The 19,518-nt window shown below is 48.4% G+C and overlaps 1 protein-coding gene across 1 annotated transcript; it reads right to left on the minus strand.

The window, feature by feature from the left end:
- Positions 1 to 17,053: 17,053 nt before the first annotated feature.
- LOC125511659 (60 kDa jasmonate-induced protein-like) lies at positions 17,054 to 18,006 on the minus strand. Its single transcript, XM_048677083.1, has one exon. It carries the CDS (start codon positions 17,971 to 17,973, stop codon positions 17,254 to 17,256), a length of 720 nt encoding a protein of 239 aa, XP_048533040.1. The 5' UTR covers positions 17,974 to 18,006; the 3' UTR covers positions 17,054 to 17,253.
- Positions 18,007 to 19,518: the final 1,512 nt, after the last annotated feature.

The raw sequence follows: 19,518 nt of genomic DNA on the forward strand, positions 1-19,518 counted from the left end.
CTTCCAGCTCTTTAATTATTGTCTTCATATGCCGGGTGTGATCTCAAAAGGGGGCCCCTGACATCTCTAGGGTTTGTGGATTGTCCAATGAGTTGAGTCGTATCAATCTTGCTAACGTTCGCATATTGTCGTTCTTTTGTCTCGAACATATTGCATGTTAGGGCATTTCTAAACAATCCCTTATAACCCGTTAGAGGAGTAAAAATGCGGTTTCACTCCTCTAACCGGGACCTAACTGATCCATTATCTGCCGTATGTGAGTAAAACTTTTACTCGCGCCCTAAATTTCTCCTATATTTACTCCACCGCTGGGCGGCTGAGTAAATGCCGCATCTCTCCTACACTGCCTCCCCCTCCCGTCCCGCGCCGCATCTGAGCCGGCGCCACCCCTCCCACTGCACATGGAAGTGTTTTTTTTTGGGAGCGACTACGTGTAAGTCGACTGATTCTTATTTTTGGGTCAGTCGACAAACAACACTTGTGTATAGTAGCCGGTTCATTCCAGCCTGATTCGCTATGCATGCACACATTTCACACGCGTGCATGATATGCATGCATGTATCTATGCATGCATGTACGCATAATGCATTCTGCATGCATATGCATGGACACATGATACAATTGTCCTCCTTTTCATCCAAACTATTTTGTGGTACGTAATAATTGTATGCTTGGAATTTCGCAAAAAAAATGTATCCTTGGATGCTCCTTTGTATGCCTGCTCTTGTCGTTGAGCCGAGGAGTCAAGCAAGTTGCACTCCTACACCATCAACCGTACACCTCACCACCCCCACCCCCTCAGAAACAAAATAAATAATGATAAAACTTGCACACGATATGTAAGGAAATTTTGTTTTTTTTACAATATGCAAGAATAAATATATGTTAGTGGAACTTTTGCAAAAAAGATGTTTTCTCAGAAGAAATGAATTAGTGGAGGTAATAATGCCCTTAAAGAAGAAACAAAAACATAGAAGCAAAAAAATCATAATAATGAAGTATTCTCAGCTAAAATGAATCATTGACCTTTAATACTACCCTTGAAGAAGAAAGAAAATAAATAAATAAACTGAACATTGGCAGTACCCTTTCAGAAGAAAGGCAGTATAAAACAAGCAATGGCAAACTTGGCACGCAATTTACACAGAAATTGCGCTTTGTTATAATATACAAAAATAAAGTTATTACCTTAAAGAAACAAAATAAAATAAAATAGAAATTAAAATGAAAACAAAATAATGATTTTTTGTAGGGAAGAATAAAACCCTTTAAGAAGAAAGAACAAAATGAATTTCCTAGGAAAGATTGAAACCCTTTAAGAAGAAATAAAATAAAAAAACAAAATAATGAAGTTTCCAACGGAAGAATGAAACACTTTAAGCAGAAAGAAAATAAAAAAATAAAACAAAATAGTGAAGTTTTCTATGGAAGAATGAAACCCTTTAAGAAAACAAATTACAAAAACTGAAACTAAAACAGAATAATGAAGTTTTCTATGTAAGAATGAAACCCTTTAAGAAGAAAGAAAATATAAAAACCTAACTTGCACACAAGTATGCCCTAAAATTGCAGTTTTCTAATATGGCAAAAGTAAGTGTATACAATGCAATTTTTGCTTCTACTATAATTTACACACATGGTGTATCATACTTGCGTGTATACTTACTTACAAACACAAAAATAAAAATAATTTTTTCTAAGAAGAAATGAAGTATAGTGGCATTGGTACCACCCTTTAAAAAGAAAGGAACTAACAAAATGATAGAATTTGCACATAATTTAAACATAAATTCTAATTTTTTAGTTATGTAAGAATAAACACATTATAGTGAATTTTACATAGAAATGAAATTTTTAGACAAGGAATGAATAAGTGGCATTGGTATCGTCCTTAAAAACAGGAAATGAATTAAGAACTAAACATAATAAAAGAAATAAACTTTCTAAGAGAGAATAAATTAGTGACATTGGTATTACTCTTAAGAAGAAAGAAATTAAAGAAAAAACTTGCACACAACTTTGCACTGAAATTGCATTTTTTATAATATGCAGCGAATACACACATTACAATGCAACTTTAGCAGTCTAGTATAATTTACACACATATTGTATAGTACTTTCATGCATAGATACACATAACAATAGAAAAATGTATTTAATTAGCAAAAAATAGCACAAAACAATTAGCATTGGTATTACCCTTAAAGAATATATAAAATGGAAAAAAACAAAATTTTCCACACAATTAGCACAAAAAATACACTTTTATGATATGTAGAATAAATATATAAGAGTGAAGTCTTCATACTCTAATGTATTTGTACATGTAGTACTTGCATCTATACATTTTCACGCACTCAACATCTGAAAACACACATAAAAAAAAACTCAACTGAAAAATAAAAAATTAAAGCATACACGCGCAAAAAACAAAAGCAAACACATGAAAAAAAGCATGCGCCCACCAAAATCCAGCCCAAGAAGGAAATCGACTGACCCAAATAGGAATCGAATCCAAACAGCCCAATACCACCAGCAAAACATGACAGGAAAAAGAAAAGCTAGACAAATCTTAAAGCACAATCCAAGGGCCAGAAAATCGGTTGACCACAAAACAAAAATTCATCTGACTGAAATCTAGCTAAAGTTGTTTTTTTTCTTTTTGAAACCTGTACGTGGAAGTGTTGACAATGATGAATTTCAGTTCACAAATAGTATTAGTGGATTCGGTGTCACACTCGTTCAGGAACGGAAGTACCTTTGTTCGATTGTCAAGTTGAGAGACGACATATGCGAGACCCTTAGGCAGAGTAGAGGGCTTAGGCCTTGGGATATCTCCAACGCGTCGACGTAAACGGTCACCGATTTGATCCCTTTTTGTCTTGGATCGAGCCTTTGTGCAAGTCAGGCCCCGTCCGTGTTTTGCTGATCAGTGCGCCCAATCGGCCGACGGACTTCGTCCGCGCGGCCCATATGCGGCCATATTTGAACACAAGTTTTGCATACAAATATGAACATTGCCCAAAGTCTAAATCACATAGTTTTCAAGCAAATATAAATCCCATAGGTTACAAACCACGTGAAAAAAGACCACTAACGCCTGCAAGAGCGGCCATCGGGTGCGGTGTGCAACTGGGGGAGGTGTGTGGGTGCAAGCGGCAGCCCGGGTAGCGTTCAACCGTCAGCGATGACGGCAGGGTGGCCGGGTGTCTCGGTTGTGGATAGGAAAGGGGGAGAATGGCCGATGTAGCCCGGCGGGCGGGCTACGGGGAAGACAAAGACGGACGTCACACGCGGCCGTGCCGTGTCCGCGCCGGTGCAAAGCCGTTCCAAATTTGGACCGAAAATGGGTCACGGGTGAACAAAAAGTGGACACTCGTCCATTGGCGTCAGCATGTTGGGCCGATATTTCTGTCTATTTCGACCCAAAGGGACGTGCGAGGACAAAATGTGCCGATGCATTGGAGTTGCCCTTACACACGTCACACACCAAATCTAAATCTTCCCACGCATTCCCATATTTCTTTTGTTGTGTTGTTAGGGCATCTCCAAAGCTGACCCGCAAATGTCTCCGGTATTTGTCTATTTTTATATCCCGACAAGATCCGCATATATGATGCGGGAGGGAGCCATCCAATGGGAGGAGAAAAACTAGATGGGGGCCATGCATGTGGTGAGATATTTGTAGTTTATTGTCCACATGGCATGAGAGAGGGGGAGGGGGACCATGCATGTGCGCTTAGGTGGAGAGAGAGAGAAGAGAGGGACCATGCTTGTAATTACTCAAGTACTTGTCTGGACTCCGGCATAGCTCCCCATGTTTGTCTCTTGGATAACGATCGGTACGTCCAGATTGCTAAGAGGACATATACAGGTTCTCCTTACATGGCAAAAGTGGTTCAAAGACAGTAGTTCGAACATATAGCGAAGATTTGAGGGTCCGCTTTGGACATGCCTTACAAGACAATCCAATTCAAAGAAAATTGAGTTGGAAAATCAAAGAACAAAGAACAAGTACGAAGGAAAGAAAATGGTTCGCATAGAGGGAGCTTGAGGGAACTCCGAAGTGGGCAGGCCCAAGAGGGAGTGCCAATTGAGTAAGCTCAACAATTTGATGCACAAGGAGAACCAAATAGGGGAGCACTTATGCCTCGCTTTTAGCGAGACCGTAGAAGGTCTCGCTAAAGGACCGCCCACCCAACAGCAAATAATGGGCCTGTCCAAATTTTAGGTTAGTTTCATTTTTCCATGTTTCTTCATTCTTTTTTACTTTAATTTATATATTTCATATATATTAAAAATGTATCTATTCCTAAAACTAATTTACTTCAAAAAATAAAATTTGAAAATTGTTAATGCAGTGTAAATATTCTGATAGCATAACTTATAAAAAAATGTCCCCGGTGTTTAATAAAAATGTATGATTTGTACAAAAAAAGTAGACATCAAAAAAATATAAGTTGTTTTGAGGGGTGTAAAAAACAATATTTGGAAAATGTTAAGCAAGGATATGAAACATGTTAAGCTTGTATAAAATATATTTTTGATATATACCAGAGATGTACAATGTGTAAGAATACAATAGAAATCCAAATATATATTTTAAAAATGTTAATCATGTATTTAGAAACTGTTAAACATGTATAAGAAAAATGTTCTTGACTTAAGCTATGTATTTTAAATTATGCTATGTATGAGGCAAACGTAGTAGGAATGGACTGTTACTTATGTGATGTATGATGCTAATGAGAAAGCGTTGTCGAATAATGCAATTAAGTTGTTTAAATGAGTGTTTGAAACGTGTTTGTTTATTAAAAAAAACTGTAGTTGATTCTTTTAGGGTGTTAAGTTAGGGCATCCTCTAGCTGAGCAAAAGTTTAATCACCCCCAAATATTTGACTTTTTGAGATAGGGAGAAGGTTTGAGAGGAATTATGTTTACTAGATCGGTATCGCGCCTTGGTGCGAGGGTGCCGTCCCCAACGTTTTGGTCCATCGGATATGATAATGGGTTTGGAATACTACTGATTTTGGAGTGTTGAAAGCTTTCATAAATGGGAAAGTATTTACATAAAATGCATTCAGATACATATAAAAATTGGTTTCTTTGTCATACATTGACATGATGACACAATCATAATATACACATGAGTTAAATAATAAGTCTTGGCAGGTACAAAAGATTCAGAAGGACCTTATATTATAGTGCTTGCCAATGTTAGGGATTAACGCTGGTCACATCCATGCCAAGGTGGGCTTCAGGTCAGAGAGTGATGCAACTGGCAACGTCCTCTACTTCTACTCCAGGGCAACCCTCCTTGCGTGTCCGCTTGCTTGATGGTATCCTTTGACTGCAGATCATCCAAATCTCCTGTTAGATTCAAAGCCTTGTTAGATTCAAGTATTATTTTTTTTACATTGGGCAGCTGCATATGATTTTATATGACCCGTGTATCAAAAAGATATTACATGCTAGGACAAAAAACGCCAATGCTATTCTTGAAGCACCTATTAAATGTTTCAACAAAAACTGCGACATGAAGATTAGTTGATGTCCTCAAAGAGGTCATAGAAGAATCTTAGTGACAAACAAAGGAGAAAGAAGATGAACAATTCAATAAATGTTAGATGTAAAAAAGAATGCATGCTGGCATTGTTGTAGTGCAGTGACACTTTTTTAGAACAGATAGTCATCTGCAGTTACACACATAAGTGTTTAGCAACAATCATAATTTGCACTGGAATACATAGTACAAACAAGTAGTGTATGAATATTCAGCTAAAAGAACCAGTCATGGGATAAACAGGCACCAGTGTCACTACCAGTCCAAAGATTGCATCAGCCTCAATGAAATTGCTCACACTCTTCGGCCTTGCAGACAACACTGCAAGAAGAGGCTTTGTAACTCAACCACATCATCTATACAAAGGGCAAAAGGAAAAGGAAAGCAAATTGTGTGTACACATATACTGGAAGACACTGCGGACCAGTTCCTAATGCTTCTCTTGGTCCTACAGCCATCGGTTAATCCGTGAGCAGGAGAACAGAGAAAAACAAAGTGCATAGCTTAGTCTCTAAGGCATTTCATCAAGCACGAAAAGATCTAAAGATGAAGCAGTTCTGGATTTGGGTTGGGAAAATCGCCGAGCAATTATGACCAGGCTACAGCAATAAGTCCTTGCCAACGTGTAAATTATCCAGTCTAGTAAATGGAATACTTTCGTAAATAACCTGCCCTATTTTTTTAGTAATCCGTTATTAATCCAGGACAAAGTGAAATGGCAAGGTCTTCAGAAACAACCAGCCGGCAGTCTCAAATTGGAGGCTTGAATTAAAGAAGGATCTTCAACTACTTCAACACAAGATCAAAGACAAGCATTCCACCTTGTTCAAGCAATGGCTGCCAGATAATTTTGAAATGATTCTCATGTTGCCGAAAACTGAAATTGGATAAGGGCTCTGCCCCATTAGGTTAGATATTTTTTCTTTTGCTTCTATTTTCTCCTTTCCCTTTGTATCATACTGTTTTTTTAATGAAAATATACCATAGAACTATTGTCCTGTGGTTTGCGGTTAAAAAAAGTAAATTTACCTATTCACACTGAGAGGAAATAACAGAAAACTCGTAGACATGACAAAAAAAATAGATCTCCAGTCCTATTCATATGGTTCATATGTACCAATGCATGGTTTTTGTATATAAATAGAAAATTTGAAGGCACATGTTCCAATTTTCTTTATTTACTGGGACACGATAGAGATCACATGCCTATAGTTTGTCGTGCAAGATTCTGCAAATTAATAGCTACAGCGACATTTCACTACAACAATCAGTGGATCATGTATTTGACTAAAGTAGTTCCATTACAGTGTCTCTAATGTATCTCAAGAATTAATTGGACGTCTGTACAACAAATACTACTCATGAGCGTAACTTTCACTCTAATTCTTCACCAACTTATCGAAGATTATTCTAAAACCGAAGCGACAAATCTTGTTATTGTACATATGAGATAGTTTAAGTCCAAATACTACATCAGGCGGTGGCCTCTTTGGCATGTCATTGTCTAATAAAAGCGACATTTCCATCAGTTCTACTAACTCGTCACCAACTTCCTGAAGATTATTCCAGAACCCCAAAGTGAAGAGTTTTTTCATTACTGGAAATATGAGATAACTGAAGGGAATACATATATAGACTATCCTATGCGTCAAAGTGTTTGATATGTCGTCATGTAATGCCAGATGGCGCAAGCCATTTATTTTAACTGGATTATTTGCATATCAAGGAATTTTTTGCACAGCTATAGGTTTTATATAGCATTTAGTAGCACCAGGCAGAACATACCTTAAATGCAGCAATGGCCGCTCAACAGCAAAATCACAGTGGCTATCCTTCACATCACCTGCAAGAGAACCATTAAAATATGGGTCCAGAAATCTGTTGGAAAACGGCTAGCACCCACTCGGCCCGCACCGTGCCGCACGCTCACCACGCGGTGATCGTGGCCTCACCCCGCGCCCCGCGTAGCTAGCGCACGTCTCTCCGGGAGACTAGCTCATTTCTGTTGTAACCAACCCAGCACCTGTGCGTGCTCTCCTGTGTATATAAGGCTATGCCTTCCTTCGTAATATCACACACAGATTCTTATCCTTCTTCTTGGTATCAGAGCCATCTTTCCTCCTTGTACCCCATGGCCGGTTCCCATGCCTCTGACGAGGGTTCAGATGCCGGCGAGCAGACCGACGCCGGTGTCAATTCCGGCAGCCCACCCCTCCCCAGCGCTACTGCTCCGCTGCCCACTACTTCCGCTCCACCCCCCGTCCAGAGCGCCCCTCCGGCCACAGCTCCGCTGCACCTCACCGTCGCACCGCTCGGTGCGGTGACCTCCGACGCCGCGTCGTCCTCCACGGCGCCGCCACCTTCGATCCATGCCGTCAACGTCGGCGCCCACATCGACTTCAAGCTGGACGCCGTCTGCGGCAACTACTCCAAGTGGAGGCGCATCATGTCCTTCATCCTCCGCAAGTCGGGCGTGGAGAGCCACGTCCTCGTCAACCTCGACCCGCGCACTCAGACTGCGCAGTGGCGCCACGACGATCTCCAGATCCTCCTCATGATCTACGGTACGATCACGGATGAACTTTACGATGTCATTTCTGCCCAAGACTCCACTGCCTATCATGCCTGATTTCTCCTCGACGCCTTCTTCCGCGATAACCTCGCGGGACAGGCCATCCACGTCGGCGCCGAGTTTCGCGCCACCGTTCAAGGTGATATGAAGATTGCCGAGTACTGCAGGCGCCTCAAGGCGCTCGCGGAGTCCCTCGACGATCTTGACGAGCACGTCACCGACAAGACCCTCACTCTCCAGCTCATCCGCGGCCTCGCTCCTCGGTTCGGTGTCATGGCGTCCCTGCTTCCGATGCAGGTGCCCTTCCCCACCTTCGTCCAGGCCCGCTCCAGGTTGATGCTGGAGGAAATCAGCCTGGATGCGCGCGCCCGGGCGGAGGGGGCTACCGCCCTCATCGCCACCCACGGCGGCGGCTCCAGCGGCGGTGGCTCCGGCAGCTCCAGCGGCGGTGGAGGCGGCTCCGCTTCCACGGGCGGCACAATCCAGCGGCAGCCCGATCACCCCTCTGACCGCGGCGGGCACGGGCGCGGCCATGGCCGCGGCGGGCGCGGTCGAGGCTCCGGTGGCCGTGGGGGGCCTCCAGCGCCTCCATCTCCATCCCAACAGCCCTGGATGGGCTATTTCGCCCCGTGGGGCGCCCCTTTCCCACCGGCCGGCCGCGCACCGTGGGTTCCACCGAACGCCGCCAGCGTGCTCGGTCCACGGCCCGGGATTCCACACCACGCCTACCCCATGATCTACAACGTCAACTCCCCACCGACGTACGGCGCCGCACCACCAACCTACGGCGCCCCGCCCGTCTACACGCCTCCGCCTACTTCATGGGACACCGGCCACATGCTCAACGCCGCCATGTCCAACATGTCCATCCAGGCTCCGGGGGGCGGCGGCGAATGGTACCTGGACACCGGCGCATCTAGCCACATCACCAACAATGCGGGTAACTTGGACACGTCTCGTTTTTCTGCAAAGTATCCCTCTATCTTAGTTGGTGACGGCTCCTACATGCCTGTCCTTACCACGGGCACCGCCTCTCTACCACCTCGCCCTTTCTCCCTTAATCATGTTCTCTTCGCCCCTTCTGTTGTCAAAAACTTGCTCTCTGTACGACAATTTACTATTGACAATTCTGTCTCAGTTGAATTTGACCCACATGGCTTTCTTGTGAAGGATCTGGCGAGCAGGACCCCTCTCATGAGGTCAAATAGTTCCACTGGGCTTTATCCTTTCTTCGGCGAATCACCCACGGCTCTCTCCGTCGACATCGGCAACTTGTAGCACAGGCGTTTAGGGCACCCTAGTCGTGCTTCTTTAGCCAAATTATCTCATTTTCTTTCTTCATGTAATAAACCCCTACCCCCCTCTGCCACTTGTGAGGCGTGCCAATTCGGCCGACAGCCCAGGCTACCCTTCCCCTCCTCTAGTTCCTTTACTACTTCTCCTTTTCGGCTTATACATTGCGATTTGTGGACATCACCTATCTCTAGCTGTTCTGGCTATGCTTACTATTTAATAATAATGGATGATTTCAGTCATTACTCCTGGACTTTCCCTTTGCGTCACAAATCCGAAGCTGCCGATATTCTTATACGCTTTTATGCCTACGCTCTCACCCAGTTTCATCTCTGTCTATAGTGCATCCAGTGTGATAACGGAGGAGAATTCCTCAACACCCGCCTCCGCTCTTTTCTCTCTGCCAACGGCATCACCTTGCGCTTCTCTTGCCCTCACACTTCACCACAAAACGGCAAGGCCGAGCGCGCCATACGCAGCACCAACGATATCATGTGCACTCTCCTCCTCCAAGCACACATGCCGCCCGAGTTTTGGGTGGAGAGCCTCAACACCGCCACGCACCTTTTAAACCTTCGTCCTTCTCGCGACATCGCCCACAACACGCCCTACTTCATGCTCCACGGTGTCGCCCCCACCTACGACCACCTCCGCACGTTCGGCTGTCTATGCTACCCTAACCTCTACGCCACCTCCCCCCACAAACTAGCAGCCCGATCGCGCCACTACGTCCTCCTCGGTCTCCCTCGTGAACACAAGGGCTACCGTTGCCTTGACCTGGGCACTCGTCGGGTCATCACGTCCAGACACGTAGTCTTCGACGAAAACCAGTTTCCCTACACCCCGGCCACACCCTCTTCACGTGCCACAGAAAATCCCATGCAAATCCTACCTACCTCGTACTATCCAGGCGCACCTACCTCGGGATCGCCGCCTAACCACGCGCCTCCTGCGGCTACTCCCCAACCCACCCACCAGCCCGACCCCACCTCGGCTCTCGCACCCGCGGATAACGCGCCCACCACTCCACCATCCGCTCGGTCCCACCCTGGCCCCACTCTCTCCACCAATCCCAGCTCAACCGAATCCACCTGGTCGGCCACTTCCCGAAGCAACCCGGAGCCATCCCCTCCCACCTCGCCACCTGGCCGACCCCTCCCACCGCGCGCCGTGCCCATTACCCCACGCCGCAATGATCACGCCATGCACACCCGGGGCAAAGCTGGTTTCCTTCAGCCGAAAAACCTCTTCTCCCCCGCTGCTCTCGCCGCCATTCCTGCCTCGCCTACCATCTCACCCATCCCCGCCTGCCATCTCACCCATCCCCGCCACCTACAAACAGGCCCTCAAAGACCCCAACTGGCGCCGCGCCATGCAAGATGAGTTCGATGCTTTGCTGCAAAACAATACGTGGTCTCTTGTTTCTGCAGGTGTCAACACGGTGACGGGCAAGTGGATTTTTCTCCACAAACTCCACCCCGACGGCAGCCTGGCACGCTACAAGGCCAGACGGGTTCTCCGTGGTTTCACACAGCAGCACGGCATGGATTTTGGCGAGACATTCAGCCCGGTGGTGAAGCCGGCGACCATCCGCGTGGTGCTCAGCCTCGCCGTCTCGTCGGGGTGGACAGTTCATCAACTGGACGTGAAGAACACGTTTCTTCACGGCCACCTCGACACGATCGTCTACAGTCAATTACCATCCGGCTTCGTCGACTCGCGTCACCCCACGCACGTCTGTCAGCTCCACCGCTCCCTCTACGGCCTGCGTCAGGCGCCACGGGCGTGGTTCCAGCGCTTCACAGCCTGCCTGCTCTCGCTCGGCTTTGTCGCGTCCAAGTCCGATACCTCGCTGTTCATCTTGCGCCGCCGCACATCCACTGCTTACCTACTGCTGTACGTCGATGACATACTCCTCACCGCCAGCACCACCGCCCTGCTTCGCTCCATCATCGCCGCGCTCCACTGCGAGTTTGCCATGTCCGACCTCGGCGAGCTCTACCACTTCCTCGGTGTCAATGTGCACCGCACCACGGACGGGCTGTTTCTCTCGCAGCACCAGTACGCGCTCGAGATCCTTGAACGCGCCGCCATGAGCAACTGCCGCCCCATCGCCACGCCCGCTGACACCAAGCGCAAGCTCTCCGCCCAGGCCGGACCGCCCGTCTCCGATCCATCCCTCTACCGCAGCCTCGCCGGTGCCCTGCAATACCTCACTCTCACTCGTCCCGACATCGCCTACGCCGTCCAGCAACTATGCCTCTTCATGCATGACCCGCGCGAGAGCCACTTCACCTACCTCAAGCGCGTCCTGCGCTATGTGCGCGGCACTGCTCATCTCGGCCTCCGGCTCCGGCGATCGCACGACACCAACCTGGTCGCCTACTCCGACGCGGACTGGGCAGGCTGCCCCGACACACGCCGGTCCACGTCGGGCTTCTGCGTCTTCCTCGGTGACAACCTCGTCTCGTGGTCGTCCAAACGCCAGCACACCGTCTCACGCTCCAGCGCCGAGGCGGAGTACCGCGCTGTCGCCCACGCCGTCGCCGACACCTGTTGGCTCCGTCAACTTCTTCACGAGCTTCATCGCCCACCGGACAGCGCGACGATCGTCTACTGCGACAACATCAGCGCTACGTACCTCTCCTCCAACCCGGTACAGCACCAGCGCACGAAGCATGTGGAGATCGATCTCCACTTTGTTCGCGAGCGCGTCTCCTTCGGCGACATACCTGTCCTTCACGTGCCTTTGACGTCCCAGTTCGCCGACGTCTTCACCAAGGGCCTCCCGACGGCCATTTTCTGCGAGTTCAGGTCCAGCCTCAACATCGTCGAGGACCCTGTTGCGGCTGCGGGGGGCTGTTGGAAAACGTCTAACACCGACTCGGCCCGCACCGTGCCGCACGCTCACCACGCGGTGATCATGGCCTCACCCCGCGCCCCGCGTAGCTAGCACACGTCTCTCCGGGAGACTAGCTCCTTTCTGTTGTAACCAACCCAGCACCTGCGCATGCTCTCCTGTGTATATAAGGCTATGTCTTCCTTCGTAATATCACACACAGATTCTTATCCTTCTTCTAAATCAACATGGGTTTACGGCCTAAAGAAAGAAAAATATGCGTGCAACTTTGCACAACATATTGAATGAAAGATACGGTAACAACAACCTACAAATACGACTATGTATGGATTAACAACACTAACCACTGGCGATGGAATTATCAAGATAGCCATAGAGGACGCCCCCCATGATCTAGGAGCGGGCTTGAGCGAGGCAGAGTATGAAATTGGTTCGGTTTAGAAATAATGAATTAGTGGCATTGCTATTGCCCATTAAGAAAATAAATAAGATCTAAAACAAACAATAAAATAAGTTGCGCACAATATACACAAATATTGCGCTTTTTCAAAATGTTTAAGAATAAACCTATGATCACTACCGGAATATGCCCAAATCGCGACGGCCTAAACTATGCCGACGGCACCCGGCATAGGTCAAGCCGTCGGCGTAGAAAAGTTGTCGGCATACGTCAACATGTGCTGACGGGTGCCGTCGGCATAGCTCGGCCATCGGCAATACTAGCTCTATGCCTACGGTCGCCTTCGGCATATATGTGGGCCCGGCTACCCAGTGGGCGACGGGCGTTTGACGATGTCATATCTACGCCGATGGCTCTAATGGGGCCGTCGGCATAGGAAGTGACCCACGTCATTGATCCAGGGGACGGGACACGTCATCTATCTGAGCCCCTCATCAGTCTGTAGGGTGGCATAGATATGCCGACGGCCTCGCCGTCGGCATAGGCCTGACCCACGGCCTCTACCACGTCATCGATCTGAGGCCCTCATTAAGCCGGGGGCGTAGCTATGCCGACGGCATTGCCGTCGTCATCAATTTGTGTTATTTTTTTATATTTTATTTATTTTTCTCCTTTTTTCTAAACAAATTTGATTAACTTAAATGTGCCTTATCTAAACAAAAAACATACCTAAATTATATATCGGTTGACCCCCCCCTCACGGACGTCACTGCCGCCGTCTCACGTTGGGGGGAAACGGCCACGTCGGGCCTACATGGAGGAAATCTTGCAGTGGGTTGGGCCCGGACCGTGTTCGTGGGTGTAGCTACGGGCTGGACTATGACAACCCGGTGAAAAGGTCCATTGGTCAAACACCGTCCGGTGAAAGTCAAAGGCCTAGATCCGTTGGTCGACTGTGTCAGGGTTAGACGGGACGGGGTACTTGGGGTAGTTATGCTGCCAAGTCTTGTTGTGGGCCCTCTTACGCGTGTGAAAGCGTGGTGGCAGTTGCAAGTACCCGGAACGCGGCTCCGGCGTGTGACCCCCCTCACAAACGTCGCTGCTGCCATCTCACGGAGGGAGGAAACGACCACGTCGGGCCGACACAGAGGGTATCTTGCGGTGGGTTGGGCCCGGATCATGTTTGGGGGTGTAGCTATGGGCTGGGCTATGACAACCTGATGAAAAGGTCCATCGGTCAAACCCCATCCGGCGAAAGTCGAAGGCCTAGATCCGTCGGTCGATTGTGGCAGGGTTAGACGGGACGGGGTACTTGGGGGGTAGCTATACCGCCAGGTCTTGCGGTGGGCCCTCTTACGCATGTGGAAGCGTGGTGGCAGGTGCAAGCACCCATCACGTGGCTCGTGGGTGTGACCCCCCTCACGGACGTCGCTGCCGTCGTGTCATAAAGGGGGGAAACGACCACGTTGGGCCGATACAAAGGGAATCTTGCGGTGGGTTGGGCCCGGACCGTGTTCGGGGGTGTAGCTATGGGCTAGGCTATGACAACCCGGTGAAAAGGTCCATCGGTCAAACCCCGTCCGACGAAAGTCAAAGGCCTAGATCCGTCGGACGACTGTGTAAGGGTTAGACGGGACGGGGTACTTGGGGGGTAGCTATGCCGCCAGGTCTTGCGGTGGGCCCTCTTACGCGTGTGGAAGCACTACCACCGTGACTTGGAGGTGGGAATCATGTGCGTCTGGTAGAACCGTAGGGAATCTAGTGGTGGGTTGGGTCCAGGCAGTGTTCGGGGGTGTTCCTATGGGCCGATCTAACGCAACCAGGTGGAAGCTTCCACTGGTCAAAGCCCATCCGGCAATAGTCAAAGGGCTAGATCTCCTTGTCAATGGGGCTTCGGTGTGTAGCTACACGACCAAAACATTGAACAGGTCCTCATGCATGTGTGAAAGTCATGTGGCATGCGTAGACACCCGTCTTGGTGCTCCAGGGTGTGGCCCCCTTCCACGGACGGCACTGCCACCATGACTTGGAGGGGGAATCGTGCGTGTCAGGTAGAACCGGAGGGAATCTAGTGGTGGGTTGGGTCCAGACCGTGTTCGGGGGTGTTCCTGTAGGCCGACCTAATTTAACCAGGTGGAAGCGTCCACTGGTCAAAGCCCATCTGGCGATAGTGAAAGGGCTAGACCTCCTGGTCAACGGGTCTTCGGGTTGTAGCTATGCGACCGAAACATCGCACGGGTCCGGACGATAGGGTGGTGGTGGGCATGGGGCCTAAGGCTCATGGTCGGTAGACGGTTCTGGATGCCGTGGTCACTCCTTCTATCCCCTACACACAGCTCCGAGCTACCGACCCGAGCTCGAGCCAGCTCACGAGCACGACCATGACCAGTGCGCAGTCACACTCCCTCCTAGCCAAACGGTACTCTGTAAGTATTTTTCCCTCTTATCTTCATTGCTCACTTTGTTTTTTCGCATTGAGATGTTTAATGACTTCCGTCATGTCATATTGTAGGCCTACATGGACTACACACGCCAGGAGACCATGGCGTGGAGCGCGACAATTGCAGCCGTCCAGGAGCGCGTTAGTTTAGCTCCTTTCATTTCACTTCCATATTTGCAATTTCATTTCTTCTGACATTCGTGTTTGCTTTGTCAATTAACATGCAACACATTTTTGAGAGCATGGCGGCAGGCATGTTCCTGTAATGGAACCACCACCACCACCTGCCGGACCACAACCAGTGCTGCTTACCTTTGAGGAATTTCTGGCACAGCACCCGGGGACTACGGTGGTTAGTATATCCCCAAACTATCCAACCACCGCTTACCGTTTATTCAACACAATCATATATCCCCCGAACATGTCTTTTCAAACATCCAGGGAACCGGTGGATCATCCGTTTGTGGTGGTGCCGGTCTTCGCATCACTCCCGAGTCATGGAGCCCGGTCACTTCGATCCACCGAGGCGGTGACGGTCTTGGCGGTAGCACTGCCGTTAGCAGTGACGACCTAGGCTTTGGCGGACTTGGCGGTGGTGGTGGACGTCTTGGCGCTTAAGCCTGTGGGTGGCGGTGGTGGTGATGTTATACTTGTGTGCTTTAGATGACTTGTGGTCTTTTATGCACCTTTAGATGACTTGTGTGCTTCCTTAGATGCTTATGTTGTTTCTGATTTTGCTTATGTTTGTCGGTGGTGTTGGTTGTGAGGATGTGATGGTTTGGTGGTGTTGGTTGTGAACATATACTTATGTTGTTGTGATGGTGGTGGTGGTGGTTGTGAGGATGATACCTATATGTGATGTGTATGTCTATTTCATCATATATATCTGTTGTGTACTTGAATTGAATTAAATTCAAACAGAGAACAGAAAAAATCAGATAAGGTAGTGTCGAGCTACCAGTGGGCGATACGTGTCACCTATGCCGACGGCCTTGCGTCGGCAATGTTTTACATATACGTCGACGGGTAGGCCGGCAACATAGGCGAACATGGCGCCCATTGGGCGCGTCCTGGCATGTAGATATGCCGACGGCTAGGCCCTCCGCACCGATTTGAATCTACGCCGACGGTTGGGCCATCGGCACATGTGTAGATTCATATATATGTCGACGGCCTACCCGTCAACATACTTGTGCCACGTGGCTCCTTCTAGTTGGGTCATACTTGACGATGGCGTCGTCAGCCGCCGTCAGACATGGAACTTTGCTGACGGCAAATCTATGCCGATGGTCGTACGGAAGCCCTGGGTATAGGTATCTATGTCGACGGCCTCCCGGGGTATGTCGACACAAATGTTGCCGACGACCCTATGCCGATGATGTCTGTCGGCATAGGCATAGGGTAGTGTCGAGCTACCAGTGGGCGACACGTGTCACCTATGCCGACGGCAAGGCCATCGGCATAGTTTTACATATACACCGACCGTAGGCCATCGGCTTAGGCGACACGTAGATATGCCGACGTCTAGGCCGTAGGCATCGATTTGAATCTACGCCGACGGCTGGGCCATCGGCACATGTGGACACCTGGCAGCCTCTGGGTGCCCATGCCGACGGCTGGGCCATCGGCACATGTGGACACGTGGCAGCCTCTGGGTGCCGTCGGCATAGGCCTATCCCGACAGGAAACTGGCCTATGCCGACGGCCTAATAGTACGTCATTCTGGTAATGTAGTCAATTTTTTGCAAAAGTAAGTTTCTTACGAAGGAATAAATTAGTGGCATTGATAATACCCTCTTGATGTGATTTTTCGTTGTATTCCTATCTCTATCAGAGTTTCAGCATGTCGCCCATAAATAGCGTCTACTTAAGCAGCATGATTAGTACGTAGGCGAGGCTGCTCAAGTAAATTGGACTGCAGAAGTTTTAGCATTTCTGAATAGATTTGAAAATATAAATTACTTGAGACATTGGGCTGAAAGCCTCAAACAACATACTTGTGTAAGCAAGCTGAAACCATGCATATTATCCCACCAGCTAATTAAGACGAACGTGAAGCAAACATCGACTCCAGAAGCTGCGATAGACGAGTTGCATGCATATGAGCACGAAGGTTCACTCTAGGTTAGATCGGCGAAGCGTGAGCCTCAATCACTTGCTCGAAGTCGACGCTCCGGAGCACCCCGACGACGGCGAGCGCCTCCTCCTTGCTGCGGATGTTGGCTTCCGTCTCCAGTATCTTGGTGAAGGGCCCGTCCCACTTGCCCGTAAGGTTGGAGCGGAGGATCTCATAGGACATGGTGTCCCAGTGCTCGATGTAGGGCAGGTGCTCGGGGGCGACGCGGGCACCGGTGTCCCATCCGTCGTTGAGGGTCTCTTTGATGGGCCTCACCCGCTGGGCCTCGCACATCACAACCTTCATCGCCGCCAGCGCCCGCTTGACCGGCTGCACGTCGGCCCCGGGGCGGTAGGCGGCGAGCACGCGGATGGCCTCCAGCATGGCCTCCCGCCCCAGCGGCACGCCCGGCAGGTTCGCAAGGCCGCCGATGAGGTCGCTGTAGCTGCTGCCGAATGGGAGCGTCGTGGACGTGGGGAAGAGATGCTCAAGGCCAGGAAAGGCGTGCCAATGGCCGCTGCCATCGGTGAAGCCGGCGAAGGAGAGGTCGTGTCTCTGCACGGCGATGGTGGTCTTGTCATCCGGGCCGCGGCCGATTAGCCGAATCCGGACGACGACGACGTTGCCCGCATCAACGGCTCCTGCGTGTCCATGCTCGCTGTTGCTGGTGGCGAGGACAAGTACGAGGAGGAACAGGATGACGAGTCGGTTGACGGTGGATCCGTCCATCTCTTCTCTTCAAGACTAGAACAGTGAACGATGAAGGATGAAGAATCAAGTACGCAGTAGCTAGTATATAGGGTGGCAAGCCAAGGGACACCAGCACACTGATCGCGTTGCCCAACGGTGCTGGCTAGTGCAATGCATGGAACCAGCGTGATTGTGAAGAGAAGAGTGTGAAATGACTCATGGGCGTCTTTTTTGACAGGCCGTGCTTGGCGCCCATGCATATGTGATGCCCGTTCAGCGTCCAACATCTACCTTCCACCTTTTTCTTCACAAAGATGTGATGTGTGAGTGAGTACCATGTGATTGCCTTTTTTACTTTCGTTCAGGAGAGCTTTTATATTACGGCCTGTCTAGAACTCAGTCAAGTCTCAGTCTAATGACATCAGCGTAGTTGTGGTGCTAGATGCTGCGAATGGCGATGAAAAATGTTGCAACAGTACTGCAAGCAACGACAACCTATACGACAACCGTTCCAAGTAAAATTGCTACAACCGTCAATGGAGGATGTTGTGACCGGTGAGATGACATGCTACAATCGACGAGGGACAACATGCTACAATCAGCATGACAGATGTTGCAAACTGACAGAAAAAAAGTTGCAAGCAATGGGACAAAATGCTGCAAGGTTGAATAGGACTTAGTTAAATTTCAGTCGACTGAGTTTTAGCAAGCCCATTTATATTATAACTAGCATGTTATGAACTACTATTTGAGTTAATTTGGCACTATTAGCATTGGCACGCAATGTAAACTATAAAAAGCAAATGTGTACAAAAAGTAATTCTTGAAAAAAATTATTGTATGGAATTTTTCCTGTAAGGTGTCTTAGGTTGGTTGTAAAAGCCTTGTTATTTAAGATGAAAGTCCAGTGGAATTGGTATCTACGGCCTCATGTAAAAGCTTTTTTACCATTTTTTTCCTTTCCTCCGCACCCCTCCCTTCTCTATCTCCTTGTCTACAAATATTTAAGGTTTCTTTATTGAAATCAGACCTATACATCAGTGGTTCGTATCAAAACTTCAGTCAACTCGTTATTTGTCATATTGTATGTTATTCTTTTAATTAGTGCGGTGCCATGTCTCTAGAAGCTTCAACGCATGACCATCTTACCCTAACAATGTAATACACAATCAATTGCACAACATAGTTGGTTGGTGGCAAAAAAAAATCCGGTTTTTAGCATGCATGAATGCAAAGATGTACAAACAACAATTCCAATTATTATGTTGGTGAACTCTGGGTCATTAGAGGAACAATGTATGACGGTGCACAAAGTTTCGTTGGTTTGTGCTCTTAAAATTTCCAACCGGGCGTCTCCATTTCCATTGATTACAAATCAACACAGGGGAAGGGAAAGAGAGAGCGAGTTGGGGCACTATCAGAAAACCCGCTAGTGGTGTTCGACATCAAAACACCCGTTACAGGGCAAGAACTTGATAAGACCCATAAATTCCCATACAACAAACAAAATACTAACTAGAGTTCAAAGATAAAAGGTTAAAAACCAAACCCTCTGGGCCGATATCTACAAATTTCCCAAAGGAT

This window comes from Triticum urartu, chromosome 5, assembly GCF_003073215.2.
Source record: "Triticum urartu cultivar G1812 chromosome 5, Tu2.1, whole genome shotgun sequence".
NCBI classification, from domain to species: domain Eukaryota; kingdom Viridiplantae; phylum Streptophyta; class Magnoliopsida; order Poales; family Poaceae; genus Triticum; species Triticum urartu.